The sequence below is a fragment of the Oncorhynchus tshawytscha genome, linkage group LG17 (assembly GCF_018296145.1).
Source record: "Oncorhynchus tshawytscha isolate Ot180627B linkage group LG17, Otsh_v2.0, whole genome shotgun sequence".
NCBI lineage: Eukaryota > Metazoa > Chordata > Actinopteri > Salmoniformes > Salmonidae > Oncorhynchus > Oncorhynchus tshawytscha.
The window spans coordinates 9,073,161-9,101,148 of record NC_056445.1 but is presented as its reverse complement, the minus strand read 5'-3'; the positions used below and the strand labels follow the sequence as shown (position 1 = coordinate 9,101,148).

The 27,988-nt window shown below is 46.7% G+C and overlaps 1 protein-coding gene across 6 annotated transcripts; it reads left to right on the top strand.

Annotated features, from left to right (window-relative positions):
- The first annotated feature begins 11 nt into the window (after positions 1–11).
- On the top strand, positions 12–27,988 carry LOC112216812 (protein-methionine sulfoxide oxidase mical3b). Of its 6 annotated transcripts, none has more exons than XM_042300088.1 (31): positions 12–1,176; positions 2,316–2,695; positions 3,106–3,313; positions 3,464–3,580; positions 3,679–3,780; positions 3,958–4,214; positions 4,811–5,068; positions 5,217–5,332; positions 5,579–5,705; positions 5,781–5,874; positions 5,981–6,128; positions 6,529–6,725; positions 6,976–7,076; positions 7,179–7,283; positions 7,468–7,602; positions 8,121–8,213; positions 10,190–10,303; positions 17,310–17,496; positions 18,961–19,091; positions 19,349–19,421; positions 19,696–19,939; positions 20,221–20,414; positions 21,690–22,898; positions 22,966–23,066; positions 23,342–23,425; positions 25,047–25,313; positions 25,694–25,787; positions 25,922–25,972; positions 26,892–26,991; positions 27,183–27,256; positions 27,370–27,988. In XM_042300088.1, exons 2-31 carry the CDS (start codon positions 2,351–2,353, stop codon positions 27,555–27,557), a joined length of 5,514 nt encoding a protein of 1,837 aa, XP_042156022.1. In that variant the 5' UTR covers positions 12–1,176; positions 2,316–2,350; the 3' UTR covers positions 27,558–27,988. The 6 variants fall into 6 exon arrangements, 5 of the variants coding, with proteins under 5 accessions (XP_042156022.1, XP_042156021.1, XP_042156024.1 ...); XM_042300087.1 differs by having other exon boundaries at positions 8,121–8,222; XM_042300090.1 differs by lacking the exon at positions 8,121–8,213.

The following is a 27,988-nucleotide window of genomic DNA, read 5'->3' as shown; positions in this document are numbered from 1 at the left end:
ATTCAGTCTCACTTCCCATCACTAGATGATGACATTACCCCGTAGGGAGATGTCGCTGTCATCTATATAAATTATAAGACAACGTTCTAATCCAATGGGGTTATGTGAAATCTTAAGCAAACAGTGGGAGACTTGGTTGGGTTTCATTGGAAAGGTTGAGAAGCCCAGTCATGGAGAGGTTCATGTTCAAATTAGACTTTAACACCACCCGCAGCTTAGTGGTGTGTGTGTGTGGTGGGGAGCGGGCATTATACTGAAGTAGTTACTGGGAATATAGTATGGATCAGTGAATGTGATCAGGTATTAGCTGCAGCTTAAGCCATGGGGTCAGGGGTTAGCCACAGTGTCCAGCCATAGATTCAGCCCTGTGTGACTTTTTCACCCACCCTCTCATTAGGCTTGGGTCTTCAGCTATGGAAAACATGGATCCTTTTGGGTTAGCAAAGATTCATATGACCGTAAGTTGAACATTGTGGGTAGGCCTATAAATGTGCATTTCCTCTGTCATGTGTAGGTACCTCTACACAGACCGAATGTGTAACCCAACCGTTTCTCTCTGACAACACTAGTGGGTTTGGGTCTTGGCCATGTGCACAAATGGGCCTCGGTCTGTGTGTTCTGTTCACACACACCCACTGTTTTTGTGTGGCTATGAGCGGGATCTCTCTCCCTCAGCGCCACGTTCTTACAGAATGATCTCTCTGTTCTGATCCCTCTCCTCTTTAAGCTTGTTAGATCCCAGTCTGTTTCCCAGGGACACCATGAGATTAGGTGTGTGTGTGTGTGTGTGTGTGTGTGTGTGTGTGTGTGTGTGTGTGTGTGTGTGTGCAGGCGTGCCCGTTTGAGTGTGTAGCCTGTTAACATGCTGTGTGGGAGGAGTCTGTACTTTGCTGTTCCCTGACCTTGGATGACAAAAGTGTCTGGGTGTGAGAGAGCGAGAAAGACAGACTTGGAGAGTTTGGCATCAACATAATGCACATCAAGCTATAAGGAAGGGAGGGGGACAGACTGAGACCATGGGGGCTGCAGTATAGGCTACTGCAGTGCAGGTTTGTGGGGTGTTGTTTCTGTGGCTGAAGAGAGATTTGCATTAGGATTCTGAGGGACACCTGGCAACCCGTGGCTGAGCCGAGGAGTGACGATGTCTGTACAGGCCAGAAGACAACACAGCATTCAGTAAGTCCCACAAAGCAGTTTGTGTGTGTTCTTCTGTCAATGTTTGTGTGTGTACTTGAATGTGTTATCTGGAACGTATCGTGTGGACATAACGGACGGGCAATACTGAATGACTGAAGGAAAGCTTGTCGATGTTGAAGGTAATTATGTAGCATGTCTTAGACACTTATACGGTCCATTTTAGATGATTGTCTTACTTCTGTAAGGTTGTTAGTCTTGTGGGGTCATATGCTGCTGTTTCTCTCCCTTTGGTGGATTAACAGAGTATCTATCAAATGTTCTAATTCAATCTAATAAACTACCATACTGTACATCTCCCCCTGCTATGCTGACAGTGTGTGTGGGTGCTGGAGTATGTGTGTGGGTTTCTCTCGGTGCATGGTACGGCTGGCTCCACTATGTATGAGGTGCATTGTGTCCCCAACCCCCCCAACCACACACATTCCCTCCCTCTTTCTCTTTTGTATTGTCTGGTGAATGCTTTGGTTATTGTCCCAATCTTGGGATGTGGGCACATATTCTATCTCCTCCCCCCCAAGTCCTTATGTACCCTATATTTGTATTGTGTAAAAGGGGAATATGTTGATCGTGTATTCAAATTATATGAGATAATGTTGCCTGATTATACCATACAGAATATACTGTATAATGCGCTTTATGTTCACACACCTGCGTGCAATGAAAATAATGCGATAGCAGGATATAGTACACTTTTCTGAGTGCTTTGATTGTGTGAACCAGTCTCAGCAGCAGATATACTACATTACCCATAAGCCCAGTGCACAGCATGGAGAGCTGGTTTATCTGGGATCTAAACAGTATAAGAACCTCTCTAGCCCTACCTCCTAGCAGGGGACCTAACATCTGATATGCAGCCAGCTCAGACCGAGAACACCTCACACACACACAGCTACTTGCAAACTTAGAAATGTACTTAGATGTTTTAAAAGCAATTTATTACGCATGTAGCCTGATCACATATCTGTTTGTGCTTTTGCAAATGCCAACTTCATTGCTGTCATTGGCGTGGCAAGGAGTTGGAACGATAACACAAACAGACTGGCTATTAGGCATGGATCCTACATGGGAAGTCAGTGTGGAACACTGGAACGTAGTCTCTGTCTTTTCTCTCTCTCCAGGCAGCCAATGAAAGAGCCCGGAACAGGAAGCTGAGATGGAGTTCTCAGGGTGCCCTGCTGCTGCCGGTGTTGCCGACGAGGCCCAGGAGGCGGAGCAGGCGGAGAAGGAGGGCCACGCCCAGGTTCAATTTGATGAGTTTGTCCAGGCGTCCACCTGCAGAACGACACTCCGTGCCTTCAACCTGCTGTGTGAGCACCTTCAGCTCACACACACACACACACAGCCACAGACATACCCCCCGACGCAGCCACAGCGGCCTTTCTACCACACCCTCAAAGAACGCCTCAGCTACTGGAAGGCCAACGCACTGTGGGCCAAACTGGACAAACGGGCAGCCCACCACGAATATGGGAAGGGCCGTGTCTGTGCCAACACAACGGTACTCATTAGTCATTTACTATCTGGTATTTATAATGTTCAAATACATAGCCCAAAACAAGTACATTTATTTGAGTATTTGAATGGTTATTTGTCAAAATGAAATAGTCTACCAAATAGAATTTTCAAATATTATTTTGTAATGCCTGTGTTAAATGCATGGGAGTTTATTTGAGTCAGTATTTTCAAATACTTTCCAAGTGTATTTCCAAATACATTAAAATATTCAACTGCTTGTCTTTTCGATTAAAAGATATCTGAATACTTACGTTCAAAGTACGTGAAATTAATTGAGATATTAGAAATAGTATTTGAACCCAGGTCTGATATGTATAGTATATGGATGTCAAGTGTGTGTGTGTTTAAGTGTGTACGTTTCTAGCTTCTCATCCCAGCTATCCTCTCTCCCAGTGTGTGATCATTGGGGCGGGGCCATGTGGTCTGCGTACAGCAGTAGAGCTGGGGTTCCTGGGGGCCAGAGTGGTGCTGCTGGAGAAGAGGGATGCCTTCTCCAGGAACAACGTCCTCCACCTCTGGCCTTTCACCATCCATGACCTCAGGGGCCTCGGGGCCAAGAAGTTCTACGGAAAGTTCTGTGCTGGAGCCATTGACCACATCAGTGAGTATGGAATAATCCCTGACCCTTGGCCCCACTGTCTCCATGGTTACAGCTATGGGGCTTCAATGTTCATTAGAGAATCCTATCTCTATTTCTCTCGCCCTCTCTCTCTCTCCCTCCCTCCTCTCTCGCTCTCCCTCCTCTCTGTAGGTATACGGCAGCTACAGTTGGTGTTATTAAAGGTGGCTCTGTTGTTGGGGGTGGAAGTCCATGTCAACGTAGAGTTCAAGGGACTGGTGGAGCCACCTGCGGACCAGGAGCAACAGAGTAAGACCTGCCGTGTGTGTGTGTGTGTGTGTGTGTGTGTGTGTGTGTGTGTGTGTGTGTGTGTTTAATGCCTTTGTGTGTGTGTGTGTGTGCCTCAGAGGTAGGCTGGAGGGTGGAGGTGAAACCCATGTCTCACCCTATTAACACACTGCAGTGTGACGTGGTGATCGGAGCTGATGGACGACGGAACACTCTACCAGGTAAATCATCTAGTAGCACCTACTGAAACACTGAACTGAAACAGCAACAGATCTCATGCAGCATCAGTCAGATGCAGATTTCTTAGTAAATGCCTTTATAGGAAGGGAATTTTTCTAGCCCTCTGATCCCAGACTTCCTGTTTGCCATCACATCCTGTCTCCCATGTGTCCAATCAGGGTTCAGGCGTAAGGAGTTCCGAGGCAAGCTGGCCATTGCTATCACAGCTAACTTCATGAACCGTAACACCACGGCTGAGGCCAAGGTGGAGGAGATCAGTGGAGTGGCCTTCATCTTCAACCAGAGGTTCTTTCAGGAGCTACGGGATGCCACGGGAGTGGACCTGGAGAATATAGTGTACTACAAGGACGACACGCACTACTTTGTGATGACAGCTAAGAAGCAGAGTCTGCTGGAGAAAGGAGTCATTCTGCGGGTAACAACGCACACAGACGGGCCTCCCGAGTGGTGCAGCGGTCTAAGTCACTGCATCGGGAGACCCATGAGGTGGCGCACAATTGGCCCAACGTCGCCCGGGTTAGGGGAGGGTTTGGCCGACCGGGATGTTCTTGTCCCATCGCGCTCTAGCGACTCCTTGTGGCGGGCACGGGCAAATGCATGCTGACTCGGTCCCCAGTTGTACGGTGTTTCCTCCGACACATTGGTGCGGCTGGCGTCCGGGTTAAGCGAGCAGTGTGTCAAGAAGCAGTGTGGCTTGGCAGGGTCGTGTTTTGGAGGACGCGCGGCTCTCGACCTTCGCCTCTCCCGAGTCCATACGGGGAGTTGCAGCGATAGGACAAGACTGTAACTACCAATTGGATATCACAAAATTGGGGAGTAAAATATATATAAAACAACGCACACAGACACATACACACACAAATACTGTATGACGCACTGATTGGCTCATTATTTTGCTCATGTTGGTCTCACTGCTGTGTTACTGCCCTGATTTTGACTGTATAACTGTGTTATTGTTCAAACAGTGATTGCATTCTATTGTACTGATGTTTACTGTGTCATACCTATCAGGACAATGCAGACACAGAAACACTTCTCTCACGGGGAAACGTGGACCAGAATGCACTGCTGGCCTATGCCCGCGAGGCGGCGGACTTCTCCACCAATCACCAGCTGCCGTCCCTGGACTTTGCCATGAACCACTACGGGCAGCCTGATGTTGCCTTGTTTGACTTCACCTGTATGTACGCGTCGGAGAACGCTGCACTGGTCAGACAGAGACATGGACACCATCTACTGGTCACGCTGGTAGGAGACAGCCTTCTGGAGGTGAGGAGCGAGGGAGAGTAAGAGAGGAGCAGAGTTGAGGGAGAGTAGAAGAATGTTCACGTCAGCAATCCTAATGTACTCTGAAAGGTATTCTGTTGTAAGTAGCATATGGTTGTAATGTGTATGTGTCTGCTTGTGTGTGTGTTAGCCATTCTGGCCCATGGGGACAGGTATAGCACGGGGGTTCCTGGCAGCACTGGATTCTGCCTGGATGGTACGGAGCTGGGCTCAAGGCCTCGCCCCTCTGGACTTACTTGCTGAAAGGTGAGATGGCAGGTCTGCAGTTAGGAGAGAACGCGCACCAGCAAACAGGGAATGGGCACACTGTCAAAATACACATTGTAAAACCTCTAGACAAGCACACACTGCCAAACCCACACAAACATACGTGACATGCCAAAATCATTGATAAACACACACAGGCACCTTGGCTAGGAAACGAAATGATCATTCACCTGATTCCCATAACTAAATAATCCTCTCTCTCTCTCCTCTCTTTTTTTCTTTCAGAGAGAGTCTGTATCGTCTCCTTCCTCAGACCACTCCAGAAAATGTCAACAAAAACTTTGGTCAATACACCGTAGACCCAGCTACCCGCTACCCTAACATCAACCCTCAACTCATCAGCCCGGCACAGGTATACACAGGCACACACACATACACACACACACACACACAGGTCTGATCATGATGATGGTGACAATCTCTGTAGGTGGGCCATCTAATATACACAGGAGAGAATGGAGGTTCGGGTGTGGTCCAGGAACCGCAACCCCGATCCCCCTTGCCGAAGCTACTACGACAGGGTGAGTCTGACCCTCTGAGTACTGAACGGTACACTAACATAACTCTAACCGTTGGCTTGATCACTATCTTCACTCATATTTATTTTCTTTCTATCTGGTTCCCCAGAGTCCTTCTCTCGCTCCAGTAAGCTTTTGTCGTGGTGCCAGCAGCAGACGCAGGGTTACCGTGGCGTTGCTGTTAGCGACCTCACTACATCCTGGAAGAGTGGCCTAGCTTTGTGCGCCCTCATCCACCACTACCGCCCTGACCTCATGTGAGTCACCTCTGACCTCTAGCCTCCTGCTTGTCACAAATCACCTCGCCTCTCGCCTCATACAGCTCATCCCAAAGGTAGCATTCAGGCGCAATGTAGTTGGACTGGAACGTTACCAATGCCTCACTTCTCAGCCCACCTCTCACCTTTCAAACCTTAGTCTCACTTCCTTTTCACGCAAGCTCAGGTGCATGTTTGTGTGTGAGAGAGGTGAGGCTGATGAGTCAGAAGACCATGGTCCTGATTAGTGCCCTTTTAATTAACTGATTGGATCAGTGCCTCTCTTTGTCCTCTTGCTCTGGTGTGTGTGTGTGTGCGTGCGTAAAGTGTGTCTATTTGCACGTGTGTGTGTGTGTGTGTGACTCTCTTACTTTGACTCTTTCGTCCCATCTCTCTGCAGTGACTTTGCCTCTCTGGGGGAGGATGAGGGGGAGGTGAATATGAGGTTGGGGTTGGAGGTGGCAGAGAAGGAGTTTGGCATCTCTCCTGTGATGACTGTCGAGGAGATGGCGTCTGTCAGTGAAACGGACACTCTCTGTATGGTCATGTACCTCAGCCAGTTTCACCAGCTCTTCAAGGACGCACTGCCCCCAAGTGGTGAGTTTCTCAACCACAGTAGTCAGCTTAAGAGCTGTTAAGGCTCAATTCTCCTCATCACCCTCTATTCTTATCCTACCCTCTCTCATCTCCAGCCCTCTCCTTCATAACCACGTATCTTCAATGCCTTACTAAGCAAAAGCAAAGTGGTGAAACTGTTTCTATTCCTATTACCTGTCAGTGGTTGTGAAGGAAAGGAGGTGAGGAATGGCTGTGCATGACTGTTCTTCTCCTCTATTCTTTTCTGTAGAATCCCAGACTGAGAGCCCAGATGGGAGGGCTGCTGTGATCGGTCCTGCCTCTCTCCTCAGCCGCCTGGGCCACAGCCCATCCCGCAAGCGCAACCCCAAGGTACACACCCCTATTTGTTTAAGCAGGGACTCTGTTTGTCTTTGTGTAGGTGTATAGGTGCATGTGTGTTTTACATGTATTTGTCTGTGTCCCTCCCACCAGGAGCAGAAGGAGAAGGATGCGGTGGGGAAGAGGAGAAAGACCAGTCGGCCATGTCTGGAGGACGTGAAACAAGATCTCAGATTAAGATCTCAGGACAGTTATGAGGTGAGGGGGTGTAACCTTTACCCCTGGGTTAGGTAACAGAAATTGAAACTGCCGGTAGTTCTGTGACTAAATGAATGAGATGACCTGCAATAATGTGAAGTATTTTAGAAGTTAGAACAGCAACACAACACCTTTGGCCTTTCAGTGACACTGGTCAAACTCTCCGCCATTCTGCCTTCCACAGGAAGAGGCTGCCCTGTGCTCTGTGGGTGGAGCAAGCCAGAGCAGAGTGCGCTCGATGGCCAATCAGCTGCTGGCCAAGTTTGAGGAGAGTGCCCCTTGCCCCTCCTCCACGCCAGCTGCAGCTCTACGCAGACAGGTGAGAGGGGATGGAATTCAGAACTCCTAGTTGCTATAAGTTTTCAGGTGTTTCTAAGAGTGGTTTCCCTCGCTCAAAGCGTCAAAGTTTTTTTTTTTTATATTCTTATTGAAAATCTGTGCTTTTAATCTGAATAAAGGAAGTTCTGCAGCACGACTTCTACAGCACAGTCTGTCATCAACAGCTGTTGGTAGTTTAGATCCTCCAGGTGTGAGCCGACTGACTTCCTCTTGAGGTTTCAGAGGATAAGACAGATTAGCTGCACTGTGATGGGCATTCTGGGTCAGGGCCAATGGGACTCACTGAGCCATGGAGCAGTAAGTAAGGGTTGATTTGGTTGAAGGGAGCAGCTGTGGTTGCAGCAATATTGGTTAAGATTAACCGGTAGTTAGGGTTAACAGCGGTAGCTCTTGGCCTAGGCCCTAGATTCTTAAGGCTGTGGTTGTAGTATGGTATAAAGGTAGCCATGGCCGTCCCCGGCTCCACAGCCCTCAATCCCTCTACTAACTGACCACCAGGGGGACTCCATGCCCACGCTTCCACCTCCTCCAGCGTCCCCTGACCCCCAGGCCCAGCCAGCCCTTGTGGCCTCCGCTGCCACCTGGAAACAGGTAAAAATAGTAAGTCCCCCTCATGCTTCACCTGTGGTTCTTAGAGGACTGTAGAGTTATATAGCTGTATCTCTCTGTGTCACCACATGGGGGTGCATGATGTGTGCTGTGTAGTTCAGTCACGTGGCATTTTGTCATAGCTCTTTCTTAGCCTTAGAGTTCCCTAGGTATTCCAGTATTTCACTATTTTGCTACGTCAACCACCCGCTCACATGATGCCGTCTAAACCCATCTAACCCCAGAAGAAGCGCACGCAGCAGCAGGAGCAGATGAGTTTCAAGTACAAGGAAAAGGTCAAATGTCACACTCTGCCCAGCAGGGGGGAGCAGGTAGGCCCCCCCCCCCCAGAGGATTCTGGGTAATGTAGTTGTGTGTAGACCAGATGGCATGTAAGACTAGTGATGACGTCCCATGCCACCCATAAATGTTCCTAGACTCCCTAAGTTCCCAGTAGCCATCTGTAGACTGTGTGTCATTGGTGTGATGACTTTTGAGGTCTCTTCTCGGCTACATCAGTGGTTCCCTGATATATCTCCAGGACAGAAGAGACCAACTGTCAGAATTGTCTTTCGACAGGTGGCGCCAATCCTACGCGACTCGCAGTCCGTCAACCAACAGACGAATGTTGCTGCTATATCTGGCGTAAGACAATGAATTGTTCTAGCAGTGTAGTGAAAACAATAGACTGAGAGAACACATCAAATCCACGTTTAGATCTGGACAGATGCATGGTGAACGTTGGCAGTAAGCGTTGCCCGCGGTCAAAGCTTTAACCATACCCCTAGTGTGGACTTACCCCATTCATAGACACTCTAACTACCTTTTAGCGCCAATTGACGATAGAAAAGCCCAGAGGCTCGCGCTGAACATTAACCCGCATCGCTTGCGGTACGGTTTTGGAAACATATGGAAACCCGTCTTTCATATAAGCAATAAATCAATTTTCAAAAATCACATTTGTTAAATTTCTTACACACCTTTTTAGGGTTTAGTGTTCTCACACAGCCATTTCCATGTTGCAGTGTTTGTTTGTGGAAAACAGAGTGGACTACCTGTGCCAATTAACTATCTGTGTCCCCATACACCTCTGTGTAAACTGAAGACAGACGCCTCAAGTGTGTTGTCACTGAAAAATCCAGTCGGCTGCAACTGGATTTTGTATTTTTGAAATTATTTTGATGTGATATGAAAGGGATTTGTTTTTCTAGATCCGTACCGCAATTGAGAATTGATTCACATTTAGATGGATTATTTGGCTGTTTTGGCTTCCAGAACCAATTCAAACTTTAATCAGAATATGTAAGATCCTTGGACTATAAGGAGTAACGTGGGGCTCCATTTGTCCATTATTGGGCTAGTGTGGACCATAAGTGGGCTACAACTTGACCTATAGTCATTGAGTTCAATCTATGGGCCTCAGGGCAGTGCCAGAGGGTTAAATGATACTGTAAATCATATTAACAACTGTTGTTTCAGAGAAAGAGGATTAAACTGGACTGAACTGGAGTCAGAGTACATCTTGTTTGGTCTTTTAAGAAAGTATATTTGTATAATTTACCGCAGGGCATGTGGCATGTGACAACACTGCCAATGTCATGTTCCTTTTTAAGATAAAAAAAATCAGAGGCCTGTGAATGGTTTTTGCTAATGTTTGCACAGCCTTCTTTCCTCTGACTCTCTTATTTGCCTACAAATTCAGTTTGATTGGTGTGAGATAAGGGCCTAATGATAACATTTATATGTATTATTTTGGACAACGATTACACTGCAACAGAAAGAGGGTTAAATGAGTATAATGATAGAATCCAATAGGGGTTTGATGCTTCTAGCTTTGTGGTCCATTTCCACATCCATAACACCACATCAACATGCTCTGTTTATGGCTCCGATTGTGTCATCCCTACTGAGTGTGTCTGTGTCTGTTTGTTCTGTCCTTCGTCCTCATCCCGTCTATCTTTTCTCCTGTTGTCTTTTAGAAATATGTTCAGATGTACACAGGGGGAGTGAGCTCATTGGCTGAACAGATATCCAATCAGCTTCAAAGTCAGGAGTCACCTTCACCCCAGCACACTCCTGATAGGAAGGAAACGGTAAGAATTTATTTGAGTGAGTCGACTCACCCATACTAATACTGTCGATAGGCCGAAACTCATCCAGCATTGGATTATACCCTATCTAGGCTTGTTCTGAAGTAGGTAATTTCCATGTAAAAGTACCCATGAGCACCAACATGTGAAGTTCATAGGAACATGTCAAATTGGATGTCGAATTAAAGCTAGGAGTCCATTTAAAAAAATATATTAAGGCAGGTATACATTTTTCAAACATTTTCCATACCAAAAAATTGGAATAAACAAAGGCTTTGATTTCTGGACAAACAGATGGAAAATGGGTCTTTAGAAAACATCTACCAGAAAAAATCTTAAATGTATTTTCAATGTATCAAAACACAATAATGTTGAAGTAAAGACCGCTGCCAACTAATATCAACAGTTATATTTAGTTTTAAGAAACATTGCCTTGTGCTGTGAAATTCTGTACCACAAACCCACATATCTTTGAAGATATTTTCTAATTTCTCTCCCTCGTGAGGAGGGAGGATAATGAAAGTTCACAGAAGTAACAAGTAAAGGTATACCTATCAATTAGTTATAGTGTTTTTACGAGTGGTGTAAAATATTTAAGTAGAAATACTTTTAAAGTACTACTTAAGTCATTTTGGGGGGTATCTGTACAGTACTTTACTATTTATATTTGTGAAAACCTTTACTTAACTACATTCCTAAAGAAAAGTATGTGCTTTTACTTCATACATTTTCCCTGACACCCAAAAGTACTCATTACATTTTGAATGCTTAGCAGGACAGTACAATGGGCCAATTCACACACTTATAAAGAGAACATCTCTTGTCATCCTCACGCCCTCTGATCTGGTGGGCTAAACACAAATGCTTCGTTTGTAAATTATGACTGAGTGTTGGAGTTTGCCCCTGGCTAAAATAATGGTGTGATCTGTTTTGCTTAATATAAGGAATTTTAAATGATTTATAATTTTACTTTTGATACTTAAGTATATTTAAAACCAAATACTTTTAGACTTTTTCTCAAGTAGAATTTCACTGGGTGACTTTCACTTAAGTCATTTTCTTATAAGGTATCTTTTAGTTTTACTCAAGTGTGATAATTGGTTACTTTTTCCACCACTGGTTTTTACTGATATCAATTCAGTACCAGTAAATCAATCGGTAATGTAATTTCTGCAATTGAGTTGGCTACAATGGAAACCATAGTGGTCACAAACCACAGTTGGGTTCACAATTACATTTGTCATTTAGCCAGACACTCTTATCCAGAGCGACTTAAAGGTGCAATTAGGTTTAAGTGCCTTGCTCAAGGACACATTGGCAGATGTTCACCTAGCATTCTCTGAAATTCGAACCAACAACCTTTTGGTTACTGGTCCAGCTCTCTTAATAGTTAGGCTACCTACAGCCCCACAAGTTTGCACAGCACAGTAAGGTACAATACAGCACATTAGAGTACAGGAAAGTAAAGTATGGTTCAGTACAGTACAGTGAAGAAAAGTGGTGTATAGTTCAGTACTGTACAGTAGAGTTCAGTACAGTAAAGAAAAGTAGTGTAGAGTTCAGTACAGTACACAGTATGTATTTGGTATTTTATTAGGCTCCCCATTAGCTTTTGCGAACGAAGCAGCTACTCTTCCTGGGGGTCTACACAAAACATGAAACATAATACAGAACATTAATAGACTAGAACAGCTCAAAGACAGAACTGCATCAATTTAAAAATGGCACACGTAGCCTACATATCAATACATATACACAAACTTTCTAGGTCAAATAGGGGAGAGGCGTTGTGAGGTGTTGCTTTATCTGTTTTCTTTTAAACCATGTTTGCTGTTCATTTGAGCAATATGAGATGGAAGGGAGTTCCATGCAACAATGGCTCTATATAATAGTGTACACTTTCTTGAATTTGTTCTGGATTTGGGGCCTGTGAAAAGACCCCTGGTGGCATGTCTGGTGGGGTAAGTGTGTGTGTCAGAGTTGTGTGTAAGTTGACTATGCAACCAATTTGGAATTTTCAACACAATGTTTCTTATAAAAATAAGAAGTGATGCAGTCAGTCTCTCCTCAACTTTTAGCCAAGAGAGACTGGCATGTATAGTATTTATATTAGCCCTCTGATTACAATGAAGAGCAAGACTTGCCTCTCTGTTCTGGGCCAGCTGCAGCTTAACTAGGTCTTTCCTTGCAGGACTCAACCACAGGACTTGTACAATAATCAAGATAAGATAATACTAGAGCTGGCAGGACTTGCTTTGTGGAGTGTGGTGTCAAAAATGCAGACAATCTCTTTATTATGGACAGACCTTTCCCCATCTCGAAGAGCACACTAGAGTTGAGTACACTATAATGTATTGTACTGCACTATAATGTACTCTATTGTACTGTACTGTACTGAACTCTACTGTGCTGTACTCCACTGTGCTCTACTGGGCTGTGCTTTGATCTCCAAACTTGTGAAACATAGACATCGATGATTGGATCAAATTTGGTCGGGTCCAGATCACCAAATTTGTTCTTGTTTGGGGGCAGCGCTCATTTAAAAAAATACAGTACTACCCAAATATCTAAAGGAGGATATTGCATGTTTAATTACTCCATGACATCCGGGTCTACTCTGTATTGAGTGCACACGCTTGAGCGTTTTTTATGGGCCTAATAATAAAGCCAATTTAAACAGTAAAATTGTATTCGCTTTTAATTTGGCATTAACAGAAATTGTATTTTCATCTGATTGTCAAACAAATCAATTCAAAAAGTAGTCTAACTGTGCACTCTCCACTCCAAAATAATTCCAGCATCCAAACGGCATGTATAGGCCTACTCGTGCCATTTGATGATTAAATGATAATGCCCGAGAAACCGGGTGTTTTGGAGGATATATTTGCACGTGTGTTGTTACGGCACACCGTGCCAATATTATCCTCCAATCACCGGCTTCGAGGGCATTGTCACTTTTATACAACGGGTTACGTACATATTTATATTATGATTGACATGTTTGAATTAAAAAACGTTAGTATGAATAAATTCAACAAAATATGTCATCATTCCACAATATATAGTCCCGGCACAAATCTAAGGATGCTACCCGAGCCGACTGATCGTTAGTTCTATTGGTTCGGTTGCCAGTCTTTTTGTTCTGTATCTACGGACGCGACCCAGTCGTTCGTTCTAAATGTTCCGTTGCCATACTGGCTGGCAACGTTGTTATCCCATGCTTGCTGGCTAGCCAACTACGACTAACGTACAGTCACGTCAAACAGTGCAGCCAGACAGAATAATAGTAGCTGCATTTGTTTAAGCTGTTTTCTAGTGACATTTATTTGGATACATCCATAAAAATGAGCTAATGAGTCACGATTTCGCCTGGCATAGAACATGTGCTCTCTCGTTAGGACACTGTTGTCCAGGGGAGCTAGACAACAACACGGCTAAAACAATAACTTCTAACTGACGCGGGAAAGACTGCAAACTAGCTGCACTTCGTTTCGTTTGACCTTTTTTTCAATTGACATTTCTTTGTATATATCCATAAAAATGATGCCAGCTGATTCATGATTTCGACTGGCTGAGAAACGCTGCCTGCTTCTCTCTCGTCCCGACTCCTACACGTTCATTACAATGGGACAGCTGGAGATTTAATTTGAATATTGAAACAATGTTGCAAATGTCGGAGGGAGAGACAGACAGCAAGGTTTATACAAATCTCCTGTTTAAAAAAAACAAATTTAGTCTAAAAGAAATGTGAGATAATGTCTAGATGCTTTTTTTATATATTGGAGATCAAGTTTTGAATTTCCCTGCCTGGGCTGATAAAACAGTGGACTGGCAATCAGATGGAACAGAGTACATAGTCATTTTCATTTCATAGATTTAGCCGGTGGTAATCTGTGGATTATAAACTGGGTGGTTCGAGCCCTGAATGCTAATTGGCTGAAAGCCGTGGTACATTGGTATGACAAAATATGTATTTTTACTGCTCTAATTGTGTTGGTAACCAGTTTATAATAGCAATAAGGCACCTCAAAGGTTTGCGATATATATGGCCAATATACCACGGCTAAGGGCGGTTTCCTCCAGTGTTGCGTCGTGCATAAGAACAGCCGAAAACGGGAGGGTGTATTATCATGAACATCAAATAGGCTGACCCGTAGCCAGTCTGTAGTGGTAAAAAAAAATAGGTGAGTAAATTCTGATTGCAGGTGTTGTGCTGAAAATCTCCCCCACCCTTCGCGTGAACGCGCACACACGCCATTCTTCATTGCTGTGACATGCTTGCTAGTTGAGATTTCTGCCCTTCACTCCGTTGTCAGTTTAGCATACATTTAACTGATTTTAGTAGCAGAAAGCATTTTCTATTTGTGTCCTTCAAGGCAGCTGTCAATGATCAGCGGCAGCGTAGCCTAGTGGTTAGAGCGTTGGACTAGTAACTGAAAGGTTGCAAGTTCGAATCCCCGAGCTAAAAATAAAGTATTTGACTCTGTGTGCCACAGAAAGTATTTGACTCTAGCAACAAAATTAAGTAATTTAGAAGGGGAATGATTGTTCTATAGAAAGTACAAACTTCACGACCGAAATTATGCGTGTTAAATTAAACATAGAGGATGGAGTAAAATGTAGGCAAGCAATAAACATTTCAGAACAACTACTAGTCGAATACGACATTGGAGAGATGTCGAATTTTGGCAAAGATATTTATTTATAGACTGATACACTTGAAACAAATAGCCATACCGAAAACTGCAGACATTACTAGTGCCTCCCCGGCGATAAAACAGCCATTAAAAAAAAATCTAATGAAACGCAGCCTAAATTCTGCTACTAAAATCAGTGAAATGTAGGATAAACTGACAACGGATAAACTGACAGCAGAAATCTCAACTAACAAGCCACTCACAGCAATAAAGAATTTAGTGTGTGCGCGTTCACGCGAGGGGGGATTCTGTGAGGGGAGATTTTCGGCAAAACACCTGTCGTGGTGGAAAAAGAAACGCGCCCTATACTTTCAATGCATTATTTTTTTAAGGTGGGTTAACAACGTTTACTTGCGTTTGCCCTCCACTAAGCCTACTCTACTGCCCGGTAGCCTACCCTCTCAGCCATGGCCATTTTAAACACATGAACACACTCAGAATAGGTAGCCTACATTCAATATAATACATGCGTTGATTCAAAATATGTTTTGAGGTGTCCACAATTCATGAGTTAATGCTTTGAGTCTTCACAGATCGTGTGACAAAACACAAAACACGACCTTTATTTCCTTACATGAATGACCGTGTTATTTGTCATTATTAAGCATTTAACATTTGAATTAGAACGGTGATCTTCAACCCTGTACAAATCATGGATCTTGGAGATCTCGGGAAATGCACTGTATGTGTAACTATGGCTACATAACATTTCATTATGTTTCGCGGTGAAAACAGTTTACATGGGCACACAAATCCCAAATTATGTAGTCCTATACCATTGCAAAATCGAATGCTTCTAACCGAAAGAGTCAACTATAGGCCTACTTGTTGGATGGATTGGATGCGCATTGGGGTCTAGCTGTAGGCGAGTTGTCTAGTGATATTGTTGACCATCATCCGCTGATCCAGGAAAGACAATTATTATTGATAGGAAATAGTCAAGCTAAATAAATGGTCTACTACCTCTGCCCACGGATGGCACGGAGAACACCAGTGCCCCCGCCAACCTGAAAAACAAAGCAATGAGCGTTCTGAACAGCTGACTGACGAAATCAAACCATTGTAAATCAACAGAGAAGTCTAATGCATTGGAATAAAGGCATAAGTTGTTGTTTTTTTGTCAAGGACGCATGGCAAACAAATGTCTCATTCAGGGAAACTGAGCCCCCCTCTGGCTTCCCGTAATCAGCACCATGATTATACCTTGTGTGTACCTATTTAGGAAACATCACCATGAAGAGAATGACATTCATATCCATAATTATACATTTCTATGTAGTACAGATCAGGGACCCATAATGAAATTCCGTTTCCGCAATTCTGTTACCAGTTGTTCAATAACACAAAAATCAAAGTCAATGTGTCATGTCATAGTTGACACCCGATTCTTTCTCCAGACATCCTTGATTCTTAATTTATCAGATATTGAATCGACTTTTGAAATCAATGTTTGGCATATGTTTTTAGTGAAAAATCTGAATCTCTGCGCAATGCTGTAACCTCTTTGGTAGTAAGCTAACTCTGAAGTGAGGTGATCCATCTATTACAGCTCATTCTCCCCCCCATCTCTCTCTCTCCTCTCTCTCTCTCTCTCCTCTCTTCTCTCTCTCTCCTCTCTCCTCTCTCTCTCTCTCTCTCTCCTCTCTCTCTCTCTCTCTCTCTCTCTCTCTCTCTCTCTCTCTCTCTCTCTCTCTCTCTCTCTCTCTCTCCTCTCTCTCTCTCTCTCTCCTCTCTCTCTCTCTCTCTCTCTCTCTCTCTCCTCTCTCTCTCTCTCTCTCTCTCTCTCTCTCTCTCTCTCTCTCTCTCTCTCTCTCTCTCTCTCTCTCTCTCTCTTCTCTCTCTCTCTCTCTCTCTCTCTTCTCTCTCTCTCTCTCCTCTCTCTCTCTCTCTCCCTCTCTCCTCTCTCTCTCTCTCTCTCTCTCCTCTCTCTCTCTCTCTCTCTCTCTCTCTCTCTCTCTCTTCTCTCTCTCTCTCTCTCTTCTCTCTCTCTCTCTCTCTCTCTCTCTCTCTCTCTCTCTCTCTCTCTCTCTCTCTCTTCTCTCTCTCCTCTCTCTCTCTCTCTCTCTCTCTCTCTCTCTCTCTCTCTCTCTCTCTCTCTCTCTCTCTCTCTCTCTCTCTCTCTCTCTCTCTCTCTCTCTCTCTCTCTCTCTCTCTCTCTCTTCTCTCTCTCTCTCTCTCTCTCTCTCTCTCTCTCCTCTCTCTCTCTCTCTCTCTCTCTCTCTCTCTCTCTCTCTCTCTCTCTCTCTCTCTCTCTCTCTCTCTCTTCTCTCTCTCTCCTCTCTCTCTCTATTCTCTCTCTCTCCTTCTCTCAGGCTGCTGTTCGCTCTGTGTTGGCAGGGTCAGGAGGGGCCAGTGATGTGTGTTTCTTCTGCAGTAAGCGCGTGTACGTGATGGAGAGACTCAGTGTTGAGGGACTGTTCTTCCACCGGAGCTGCTTCCAGTGTGACCACTGCAGCTCCACCATCCGCCTGGCCTCCTACGCCTACGACCGGCCTAACGGTGAGCCCCTGAGGAGGGAGGAGAGTGAGACCAGGTCTAAGGGTGGAGAAAGGGGAGAGACCTGGGAGGGGTGAGGGCAGGGAGAGGGTGTCACTGAGCTCCATGGAGTTGGAGAGTAATGGTAAAAATGGGCTGCCCTACCCCACACACACACTGAAAATACCACGACCAGCATGGCCTTGGCATCGAAACACTGCTACAACTTTTTATATGCTCTACCACAACTTGTTATATTGAATGCAGCTCTGACCTACAGTTAATGAGGGTTAGTGACACTCAATCACGCTGTTTTTATACAGATGTCTCCAATCTGCACTGGGCTGGGTTGATGTTACACCGCGTGATCACTTTGTAAAGCTTCCAGGTTATCAGCAGACCAGAGACCAACTCAGTTAACACATGATGAACACAAACTCAGTGTGTTGCTTACTGCACCGTTGGGGCCTGGGGCTCCCTGGACCGACTGCGTGGTTGTTTATCTTTGATTACTGTAGAATACACAAGGTGCAAGAAAAAAATGTGGTTGGACATTAGCAGTTTTTCTCTTCTTATGTCAGTCACTCAATTAGCCATGTCAGCTAACATTTCTTTAGATTAGGGGGCCCCAATAACGGGGCCCCCTAATTGGGTAGAATTGCAGGAAATTTGCTGTAAAATTGCACAATTTTCTTTTGGCCCCATGGCAAAATGTGTAGAACTGCAGGAAATTAAATGTAAAACTTAAATGTTTATTTCTGCCGTGAATAGGAGGGCCACCAAAATGTTTTGCCCACGAGGTGGGGGTGGCCCCCCAACCAAATCTCACTTAGGGCCCACAAAAAGCTATGGTGTGTGTGTGCATGCCTGCTTGCGTAACTGTGTGTGTGTGTGTATTGTACTTCTTAGAGATGTGCTGTGTGTTTGTAAAGGGAGGGAGGGGGGCAGATACAAAAGATGTCTATCATGTCAGGAGTTGATTTCTAAGTTTAATTCAAACCCTTCAACCAATCAGGGATGAGGTGTCACATGATAGCCGTTTGAGTGTGAGGCGGGAGAGAAGTGTGTGTAGGGTAGACTATATATGAAGTGGTCTGTCAGTGTAGGGACCAGATCAAGTGTGTCTTCCTGTCGGTCTGTCGACCGGCGCTGTTTTCTATGGAGGAGTCCCACTGTAAGACACAACTCTTTCATTCTCCCCGTTCTTTTCCCGGGAGGCTGAGAGATGTAGCTTTTCCTCAAGGTCGAGGGACACTGTTTTCTTTGTGTGGAAATGTGAATGAGATTTAGCTGAGGAGGAGACCTGTACGATATTTAACACGGTTTTCTCTGTACTTCTACTGTAGTTAGATAACACTTTGTTTTTTGTTTAAAGTTCTTCTGTAAGATGCATGGGAGCTGCAGATCTCTGTAGCACGGTTCTTCAACTGCTGCTGTGTGTCGGGCGGTTCGGTGTCTCGTGTTCTAACTCATTGGTTCTGTGTGTAGGGAAGTTCTACTGTAAGCCGCACTATGACGTCCGTCTGGTTGGGCCGGTCCAGAGGAAGAGGGCAGCCCCCCCGACCTCCGATCAGCCCCCAACCCCCTACGAACGGACCCCCTCTCAGCAGACCCTCCTGGTAAGGACTTCTGCCTTTCCCCTCGTACTCTGGCGAAATAGAAGCTCTTGGCTGATCTGGGGTTTTAACTCCTGATATTTGTATAGACACAGCAATTAAGGTTTCAGTTAATGACGAGCTCTCTCTCTCTGTTTATTATATTGTTTTGAGGAGAACACATCACGTATGTATGAGGTTTTCTGTGGATCAATACACTGGTCCTTGGAAAAATGTTTGTTAAAATGCTCTTTTTTTCTTTGTTTGACCCCTCCTTCCAGGAGTCCCAAGCTGCTCTGTCCACTAACCCTCGCTCCTCAGTGACTGTGGTGACAGCAGATCGCAAGTCCTCAGGTAAGCCAAGAGGTTCATGTATCTGTGTCGTGTGTGTGTGTTTTCAGTCGTAATGCGTGTGACGTGTGTGTGTTTGTGCACAGAATGTGTGTCTTAGTGACGCCGCTGAGTGTGTAAAGAATGTCCTGAGTTTGACTTTGGCTAAGTGTATGTCTGTGTGTGTGTGTGTGGCTGGTGTGTGTGTCTCAGTGGCGTCTCTGATTGGGAGTGGGTCCGGCTTGGTAAAGCTTCTATGTGTGTGTGTGTGTGTGTACGTGTGCGTGTGTGCGCTCAGTGGCATCTCTGATTGAGAGGGAGTGTGGCTTGGCTAAGCGCGTGCATGGCACGCCAGAACGTATAGAGCTGGAGAACTACCATGTGAGCATGGGGAGCCTGGAGACTGAACAGCTAACAGATGAGCCGGAGGAGGTGCCAGAGGAGACGCTGGCCAATTACAACCTCAGTCTGCTGGTGACAGAGGAGAAGAAGGCCAATCACAAGCGCAGCCCGTTGTGGGACAAGAGCAACGAGGGCTCCAGGTCAGCATTACAAAAACAAAAATGTATCTTTATTTCTATCTAGCGTGTCCTCTTTCTCTCCCCCTCTTTCTCTCTCGCTATCTCTCCCTCTGTCTCACTCTTTCTCTTTCCTTCTTTCTCTCTCGCAATATATCTCCCTCTCTCCTTCTCTATCCCTCCCGCTCTTTCTCTCTCGCTATCTATCTCCCTCTATCTCCCTCTGTCTCTTCCCCCTTTTCTCTTGCACACACACTTACACACACGAACACACACACACTAATTGCCTTCCTCTCTCCTCATAGTTCGGAATCAGAGACGGAGGAGGAGGGGGAGAGGCAGCGGGCTCAAACCAATGACCTGGCTAGAGACTCCTGGAGGAAGGCCATGGAACTACACGCACGCCTCCGAGGAGAGAGAGGAGACGACGAAGAAGAGACAGAAGAAGGAGAGGAGGAAGGAGAGGTTGATGAGGAGGAGGAGGAGTTATCTAGTGATGGTAATTGTGCCTTTTTCTCTGTTTTCCTGTGTGTGTGTGTCTCTGTGCTGTCAGTCAGAAAGATTTCTTTCTAGACTAGTTTCCTTTCCTCTCTTTTGTTCTCCATTCTGGTCTCTCAACCCTCTTTCTCTCGGTGTCTGTGTATGTGTGTCCTCCCTCCCTGTCCGTCTCTCTATCTGGTGTCTCCCCCTGCTGGTAGAAGGGGAGTACTCTCCGTGGGAGAGGGAGCGTCACTCAGGTCTGTGGCTCCTCCCTCTAGAAGAGGTGGAGGAGACAGATAGCACCGCCACAGGAGAGAAAGCTAACAAAACATGTTTATCCTTCTTATTATGGTAATTGTTTTGTTACTAACCATTTAGCATGTTTTGTTGTGTCATTGAGAATAATGAAACACTAGCGGGCAGAAATTACAGTAACTTCCTCACTTATTGCACCCCATGGACTTACACAAGTGATTTTTGGTTCTGTATACCAGAACCAGCCACTGGGTCGCTGCCTGGGTGAGCCACTCCCAGTGTAGGGGAACTGGGTCGGACCAAAAGGGACGGGATGTCTCTATCTGGTTTAATTTCTGAGATATTTGTGGTTTTGTGCACCAGACCCGGCCAGCAGCGACCACTGGGTCAGCCGGGTTTGGTACTTATTAAAGACAGTGTTTGAGAATACGTGTCTCTGGCGCCGGTACAGCATGGGTGAACATCACCACAGGCATCGCTGCCTGGGTACTTCACTCCCCGCACCGGAACACCAATGTAGGGCCACTGGGTCGGCTGGGTCTCGCACAGACGGGGCGCGGCTGGAGCTTGTCATTAAACGGGGATAACGGTCTCCGACAGGGGCTCCCCCGATAGAGGCAATTCCACATGGGGCGGGAGGAACCGTCTGTCTGAACACCGGCTAAAGGCCGGCCGACAGGGGCCCTCCCAGGTGGAAAACGAATGCAACTCGGTCACCCACTGTCCAATGGTTTTGGTGGCTGTGGTTGCCCAAACCTTATTAATAATATCATTTGCCTCATCAAGTCTACAGTGTTGCCAGCCAACGGCAAACATACCTAATACCTACTCTAGCTCAATACCAACTGTGGCTCACAAGCAACATTTCCTGTAAGACACAGGAGGTTGCTATCTAGAGTGTCTGTAGAGATTCTGACTTTCTCTTTACTTCCTCTCCCTTACTCTCTCTTTCCCTTCCGTCTCCCTTACTCTCCTCATCCCTCTCTTTTTCCCCCTCCCTTTCTTTCTCTCTCTCTCTCTCTCTCTCTCTCTCTCTCAGAGGACGGATCATCCCCCCTCACTGCTCAGGAGGTAGCCTCGTTGGACGAGTGGCAGCAGAGCGCACACTCTCAAAATACACACTCTCCAGACACACTCACGCCTGACTCGACAGCACCCGATACACACGGTCCACACAGCCCCACCAGTGTACCCAATATCACCTTCTCCACTCCAGCCACTGCCTCAACACCATTCACCCCCTTAACGTCACATGCACCCACATCAATGTCCTCTGTCTCAATTCCAGACTCCTCTGTCTTTACCTACTCCTCCCCTAACTCCTCCACCACCTTGGGCTGCTTCCCCGATCTGGAAGTGGGAGAGGAGGATGGGGAAGAGAAAGAGAGGAAGGAGAGAAAAGAGCAAGAGGAGAGGGAGAGAGGGGAGAGGGTGCGTGACCCCAGCACTAGTTCGGGGATCGGTGTGGGCGGGAGCTCCACCACCTCTACCTCGGACCCTCTCACCCCTCCCTGCATCCTTCCCCCCACCCAGCACAGGGCATGCTGGGATAGCCTGCCCCACCCTGATGTGGAGGTGGAGTCACTGCAGAGCCCCGCCCCTCGCCCTGCCCCTCGATTTGTCCCCGCACCTATCATGGCGTCGGCTGTTGTGCGGGGGGTCGGGGGCAAGAAACTGAATCCGTGGGACGTGGGTGGGGGAAGTGGGCCTGCTGCGGGAGGGTCTGTTGGAGCGGGGTCTCTTGGGGAGCAGCTGTGTAAGGGTGAAGTAACAGACCCCTTAGAGGACATCAACTCCCCCTTGTCCCCCCTGAAGCCCCTTAAGGCAGTGCCCAGAGACGAGAGAGAAATCGGGAGGAAGAGGGAGATGGAGAGGAGGAGGGAGATAGAGAGAGCAGCCATGGGGGTGGGCTGGGAGGACATGAAAATCACCCTAGGAAGGGAGCCTCTCCCAGGGAAGAGCAGAGAAGGTCTGGACCCCCGCAGACTCACAGAGAGCCTGCCTCCCCTCCGTCTCCAGGGGGGCTTCATCTTCCCTTCACGTAAGTGCCGCAGGGACAACCAGCCCCCCAGCCAGAGTGTGTCTGAAGCGGGCATAGGAGAGGGTGGACCCCTGGGCCTGTGGAGAGCTGTCATCTCTGGCTATAAGAGGGACAGGAAGAAGAAGGGCAGGACTTCCCTTCCCAATTCGACAACAGCCCCAGCCCCCAAAGAGCAGGGCAGGAGGAAAACTTCTGCAGAGAGAAGAGGTAACACACACACACACTGGTGATCTGGTGTAGTGAATTCCCAAGGTGAACCTCTGTGTTTGTGCAGGTGTGAAGTTCAGGGAGCGCCAGAGCTGGTCGGACCTGGAGGAGTCAGACATCACCTGCTCTGTTGTGATGGAGAGATGCTCCATGAACCCCAAGGCCAACGTAAGAACATCACTACTAACACTACCACTGATCTCAGAGCAGCAGGCTGACATTACACTACAGCTCTGACTGTGAGAGTCAGTGATGTCACTACAGACCTTTGATCAGCTCTGTGGATGCCAGCCATCTTTACGGTCATTGTTTGGAGGAAATTCATTCACACTATAGGAGGCTGTTGTCATATGTGTTAGGGGATATCTGGTCTTTGTTGGCTACCATATCATCTCCTGTCTTCAGAGGTTCAGGTAAATCTCTTAATGGATGAATGTTTTCAGCTTCGTCTGGAGCTGTTTGACCTAGCGTCAGACCTTCAGAAGGAAACCATTGAGGAGGAGGAAGAGGAGAATGAGGAAGGGGAGGTATACTACTTTGTGGCAGTACGATGCAGGCTGTTGTGTCCTAGTCTAGTTAGAGATAGTTACAGCAGAGTTGCTGAGCGAGGTTACACTTCTCCCATTCCGATTTAGAGTACGTTTTGTGTGAACTAGACATACTATATATTGTGTGCCCTATTTTGATTGTTTTTTGGTCTTCATCTTTCCAAGTCTGCATATGTGCCTCATGCCCTGGCCTTTAAGAGGGCGTATGCCATTAAGGTAGTGTGAACATTCCCATTAAGGTAGTGTGAACATTCCCATTAAGGTAGTGTGAACATTCCCATTAAGGTAGTGTGAACATTCCCATTAAGGTAGTGTGAACATTCCCATTAAGGTAGTGTGAACATTCCCATTAAGGCGGTGGAACATTCCCAGTGTGAACATTCCCATTAAGGCAGTGTGAACATTACCATTAAGGCGGTGTGAACATTCCCATTAAGGCGGTGTGAACATTCCCATTAAGGTAGTGTGAACATTCCCATTAAGGTAGTGTGAACATTCCCATTAAGGTAGTGTGAACATTCCCATTAAGGTAGTGTGAACATTCCCATTAAGGTAGTGTGAACATTCCCATTAAGGTAGTGTGAACATTCCCATTAAGGCGGTGTGAACATTCCCATTAAGGCGGTGTGAACATTCCCATTAAGGCGGTGTGAACATTCCCATTAAGGCGGTGTGAACATTACCATTAAGGCAGTGTGAACATTACCATTAAGGCAGTGTGAACATTACCATTAAGGCGGTGTGAACATTACCATTAAGGCGGTGTGAACATTCATTACCATTATTAGGCGGTGTGAACATTACCATTAAGGCGGTGTGAACATTGCCATTAAGGCGGTGTGAACATTACCATTAAGGCAGTGTGAACATTACCATTAAGGTTCCCAGTGTGAACATTGCCATTAAGGCAGTGTGAACATTACCATTAAGTGTGAACATTACCATTAAGGTGTGAACATTGTGTGAACATTACCATTAAGGCGGTGTGAACATTACCATTAAGGCAGTGTGAACATTACCATTAAGGCGGTGTGAACATTACCATTAAGGCAGTGTGAACATTACCATTAAGGCAGTGTGAACATTACCATTAAGGCGGTGTGAACATTGCCATTAAGGCCATTACCATTAAGGCGGTGTGAACATTACCATTAAGGCGGTGTGAACATTACCATTAAGGCAGTGTGAACATTACCATTAAGGCGGTGTGAACATTACCATTAAGGCGGTGTGAACATTGCCATTAAGGCGGTGTGAACATTACCATTAAGGCAGTGTGAACATTACCATTAAGGCGGTGTGAACATTGCCATTAAGGCGGTGTGAACATTGCCATTAAGGCAGTGTGAACATTACCATTAAGGCAGTGTGAACATTACCATTAAGGCGGTGTGAACATTGCCATTAAGGTAGTGTGAACATTCCCATTGGTTGCATCAAGCTGTTCTGTGCTCTGTGCTGTGTCCTTATCGTCCCTAAACCCCAGTAGTGTGTATACTCAGAATTTGCTGCTGTGGTCGAATCTTAACGGTGTGTGTGTGTGTCTGTGTGTAGGCTGCTGACGATCTCTCTCTCTCTCTCTCTCTCTCTCTCTCTAAAGAGGCACGTGGGGAAAGAGAGGGAGCTGGACAGCTCCCCCCATATGGATACACAGCGGAAGTCATCGTGCCCTACGGAGGTGGTGGGGGTACTGGTGCACATGAAGGACCTGAAGGACCCGTCCAGCCTGGATGTGTCAGAGGCCATGTTCCACAGAGACCGAGACCCAGAGGAGGAGGAGCTAGATGCCAGGTTAACACGCAGGGTACAGAGGGCAGCGCGCAAACAGGCCAAACAGGAGCAACTCAAGAGACTGCACAGAGCCCAGGTAGGATGTAGGTTTCTCATGTATGTGTGATGGTGCGTATGGTTTGTTTGAAGCCGCATTGATGTTATAGGTGGCGCTAACATGCATATTTTGTCCTGATCTTGTCCACATTCTGATTGTGCCCACATGTTCAGAAATATGTCTAGTTGTGGTATTAAAATATCTCATATCCGTCCACATTCTGAGAGTCAGTTTACCCAATAAATTACTGGGAGTTTATACATCGAGTGTGTGACTCTCTTTGTTTTTATAGCTTCCAGTTTATTCCCCCGTTAGTCAGCACCTCTACACCAATCAGAATGTGGACTTGATCAGGACAAATAACGCATGTAAGAATCAGGTATAAGCAGGGCTTGAGTGTATAAAATGGGCCTTGTCAGATGATCCAAAGGCAGTTGGAGCAGGTGGAGGAGAAGCAGAGGCAGCTGGAGGAGAGGGGTGTGGCTGTGGAGAAGGCCTTGAGAGGGGAAGCAGGTGAACACACTATTTACAAACCTGTTTGACATCATGGTTTGTTTCAACTATATTACTCTTAGTTAGTTTGACTAAGCATATGATCAGTGTACGTGTGGTCATGTGGTCAACTGCCTGGTATGTCCTTATTTTAGACTACTGGGGAGAGTCGAATGACAGTGAAGAGCTGGACTTGCACCTGGGAGGTATGTACCTCATACTATGCTGCATTCCATCCAGTGGATCTGCTGAGGGGAGAACGGCTCATAATAATGGCTGGAACAGAGCAAATGGAATGGCATCAAACACTTGGAAACCATGTGACGTATTTGATACCAATCCACTGATCCGGCTCCAGTAATTACCACGAACCCGTCCTCCCCAATTAAGGTGCCATCCACCTCCTGTGATTCCCTCCAACTATTAATTATCCTCCAATCTTACCCATGGTTCCTGACACTCCTTCTCTCTTTCTCTCTCCCCCCTACCCCTCCCTCGCTTTTTCCCCTACCCCTCCCTCCCTCTCCTTCCCCCTACCCCTCCCCCTCTTCCCCTACCCCTCCCTCCCTCTTTTCCCACCCTACCCCGCTCTTTTCCCCCTACCCCTCCCTCCCTCTTTTCCCCCACCCCTCCCTCCCTCTTTTCCCTCCCTCCCTCCCTCTTTTCCCCCACCCCTCTCTCTCTCCCTCCCTCCCTCTTTTCCTCCCACCCCTCCCTCCCTTATTTCCCCCTACCCCTCCCTCCCTTATTTCCCCCTACCCCTCCCTCCCTTATTTCCCCCCCTACCCCTCCCTCCCTTATTTCCCCCTACCCCTCCATCCCTGTTTCCCCCTACCCCTCCCTCCCTGTTTCCCCCTACCCCTCCCTCCCTCTTTCCCCCTACCCCTCCCTCCCTCTTTCCCCCTACCCCTCCCTCCCTCTCTCCCCCTCCCCCTCCCTCCCTCTCTCTTTCCCACCTACCCCTCCCTCCCTCTTTTCCCCCTACCCCTCCCTCCCTCTTTTCCCCCCCTACCCCTCCCTCCCTCTTTTCCCCCCCTACCCCTCCCTCCCTCTTTTCCCCCCCTTCCCCCCTCTTTTCCCCCCCCCTCCCCTCCCTCTCTTTCCATCTTCCTCTCCCTCCTTTAGTCATGGGCAGGCAGGATGATCCAGCTCTGATGCAGCAGTGGTTCAAGCTGGTCCAGCAGAAGAACTGTCTGATGCGCTATGAGTCAGAACTCATGATATTGTGAGTATCTATATGACCTTTGACCCCATATGTCACCACTGGACTCAAATGTATGATTAGTATGAGCGCTCATGACGAAATGGCAGTATGTAGTATGCCTGGTCGCAGTATGCAATTATCTGAGTCATCAGTGTCTTTGTGCTCGACCCTGTGGACTGATGTGGTCTCCATGGCAACTGTCTCTCCCTCAGCGCTCGGGAGCTGGAGTTGGAGGATAGACAGAGCCGTCTCCAACAGGAGCTCAGAGAGAGGATGGCCGTGGATGGTAAGTACACATACGTATGCAAGGAAACACACACAAGTCATACAGTACCATAACGCTTGTAATATATTGTCTGTTTTCAGCCTTCTCTCACTCCCTCTCTCCCTCTCTTTCAGACCATCTGAAGGGTGAGGCAGAGCTGGCTGAGGAGAAGCTAATCCTGGGGGAGATGTTGGAGGTGGTGGAGCAGAGAGATGCTCTGGTGTCTCTGCTGGAGGAGCAGCGGCTGCAGGAGAGCCAGGAGGACAGAGACCTGGAGGCCATCATGCTGTCCCGGGGCCTGGGCCTGCACAACTGGGCCTGAACAACTGGGCCCGAACCTGAACAACTGGGCCCAAGCACAGACACGTCACTTCCCCTCTAAAGCTGCGATCAGGGTCACGGTTGTGAGGTCACTTCCCCTCTGATACAACGTTATGACCAGGATCAAGGCAGGACAGTGTCTGGATGATCAGTTTTTAGGATTGAAGATGTTTCCCCAATCCCCACTGCTACACACATCTTGCTATACCCCTGACTGACTGACTGATGGCCCTATGCTCACTATACTCACCCAGGCTGTTGTTATGGCGATATGTGGCATGTATGAATGATTTGTATTGTTATTTATTAACCATTTAGAAAAATGTATATTATGTAAAAAAGAAACAGCACTGATTTTTTAAAACCTTTTTTTAAAATGACATGAATAATGTTTTACTTCACACATTGGATAATAAAGACATTCTGACATCA

Coding starts and splice junctions, on each gene's coding strand:
- LOC112216812 (XM_042300087.1), top strand. CDS start 2,351: ATGGAGTTCTCAGGGTGCCCTGCTGCTGCCGGTGTTGCCGACGAGGCC. Junction 22,899..22,965: donor AACTTCTGCAGAGAGAAGAG/GTAACACACACA, acceptor GTGTTTGTGCAG/GTGTGAAGTTCAGGGAGCGC. Junction 27,257..27,369: donor AGAGAGGATGGCCGTGGATG/GTAAGTACACAT, acceptor CCTCTCTTTCAG/ACCATCTGAAGGGTGAGGCA.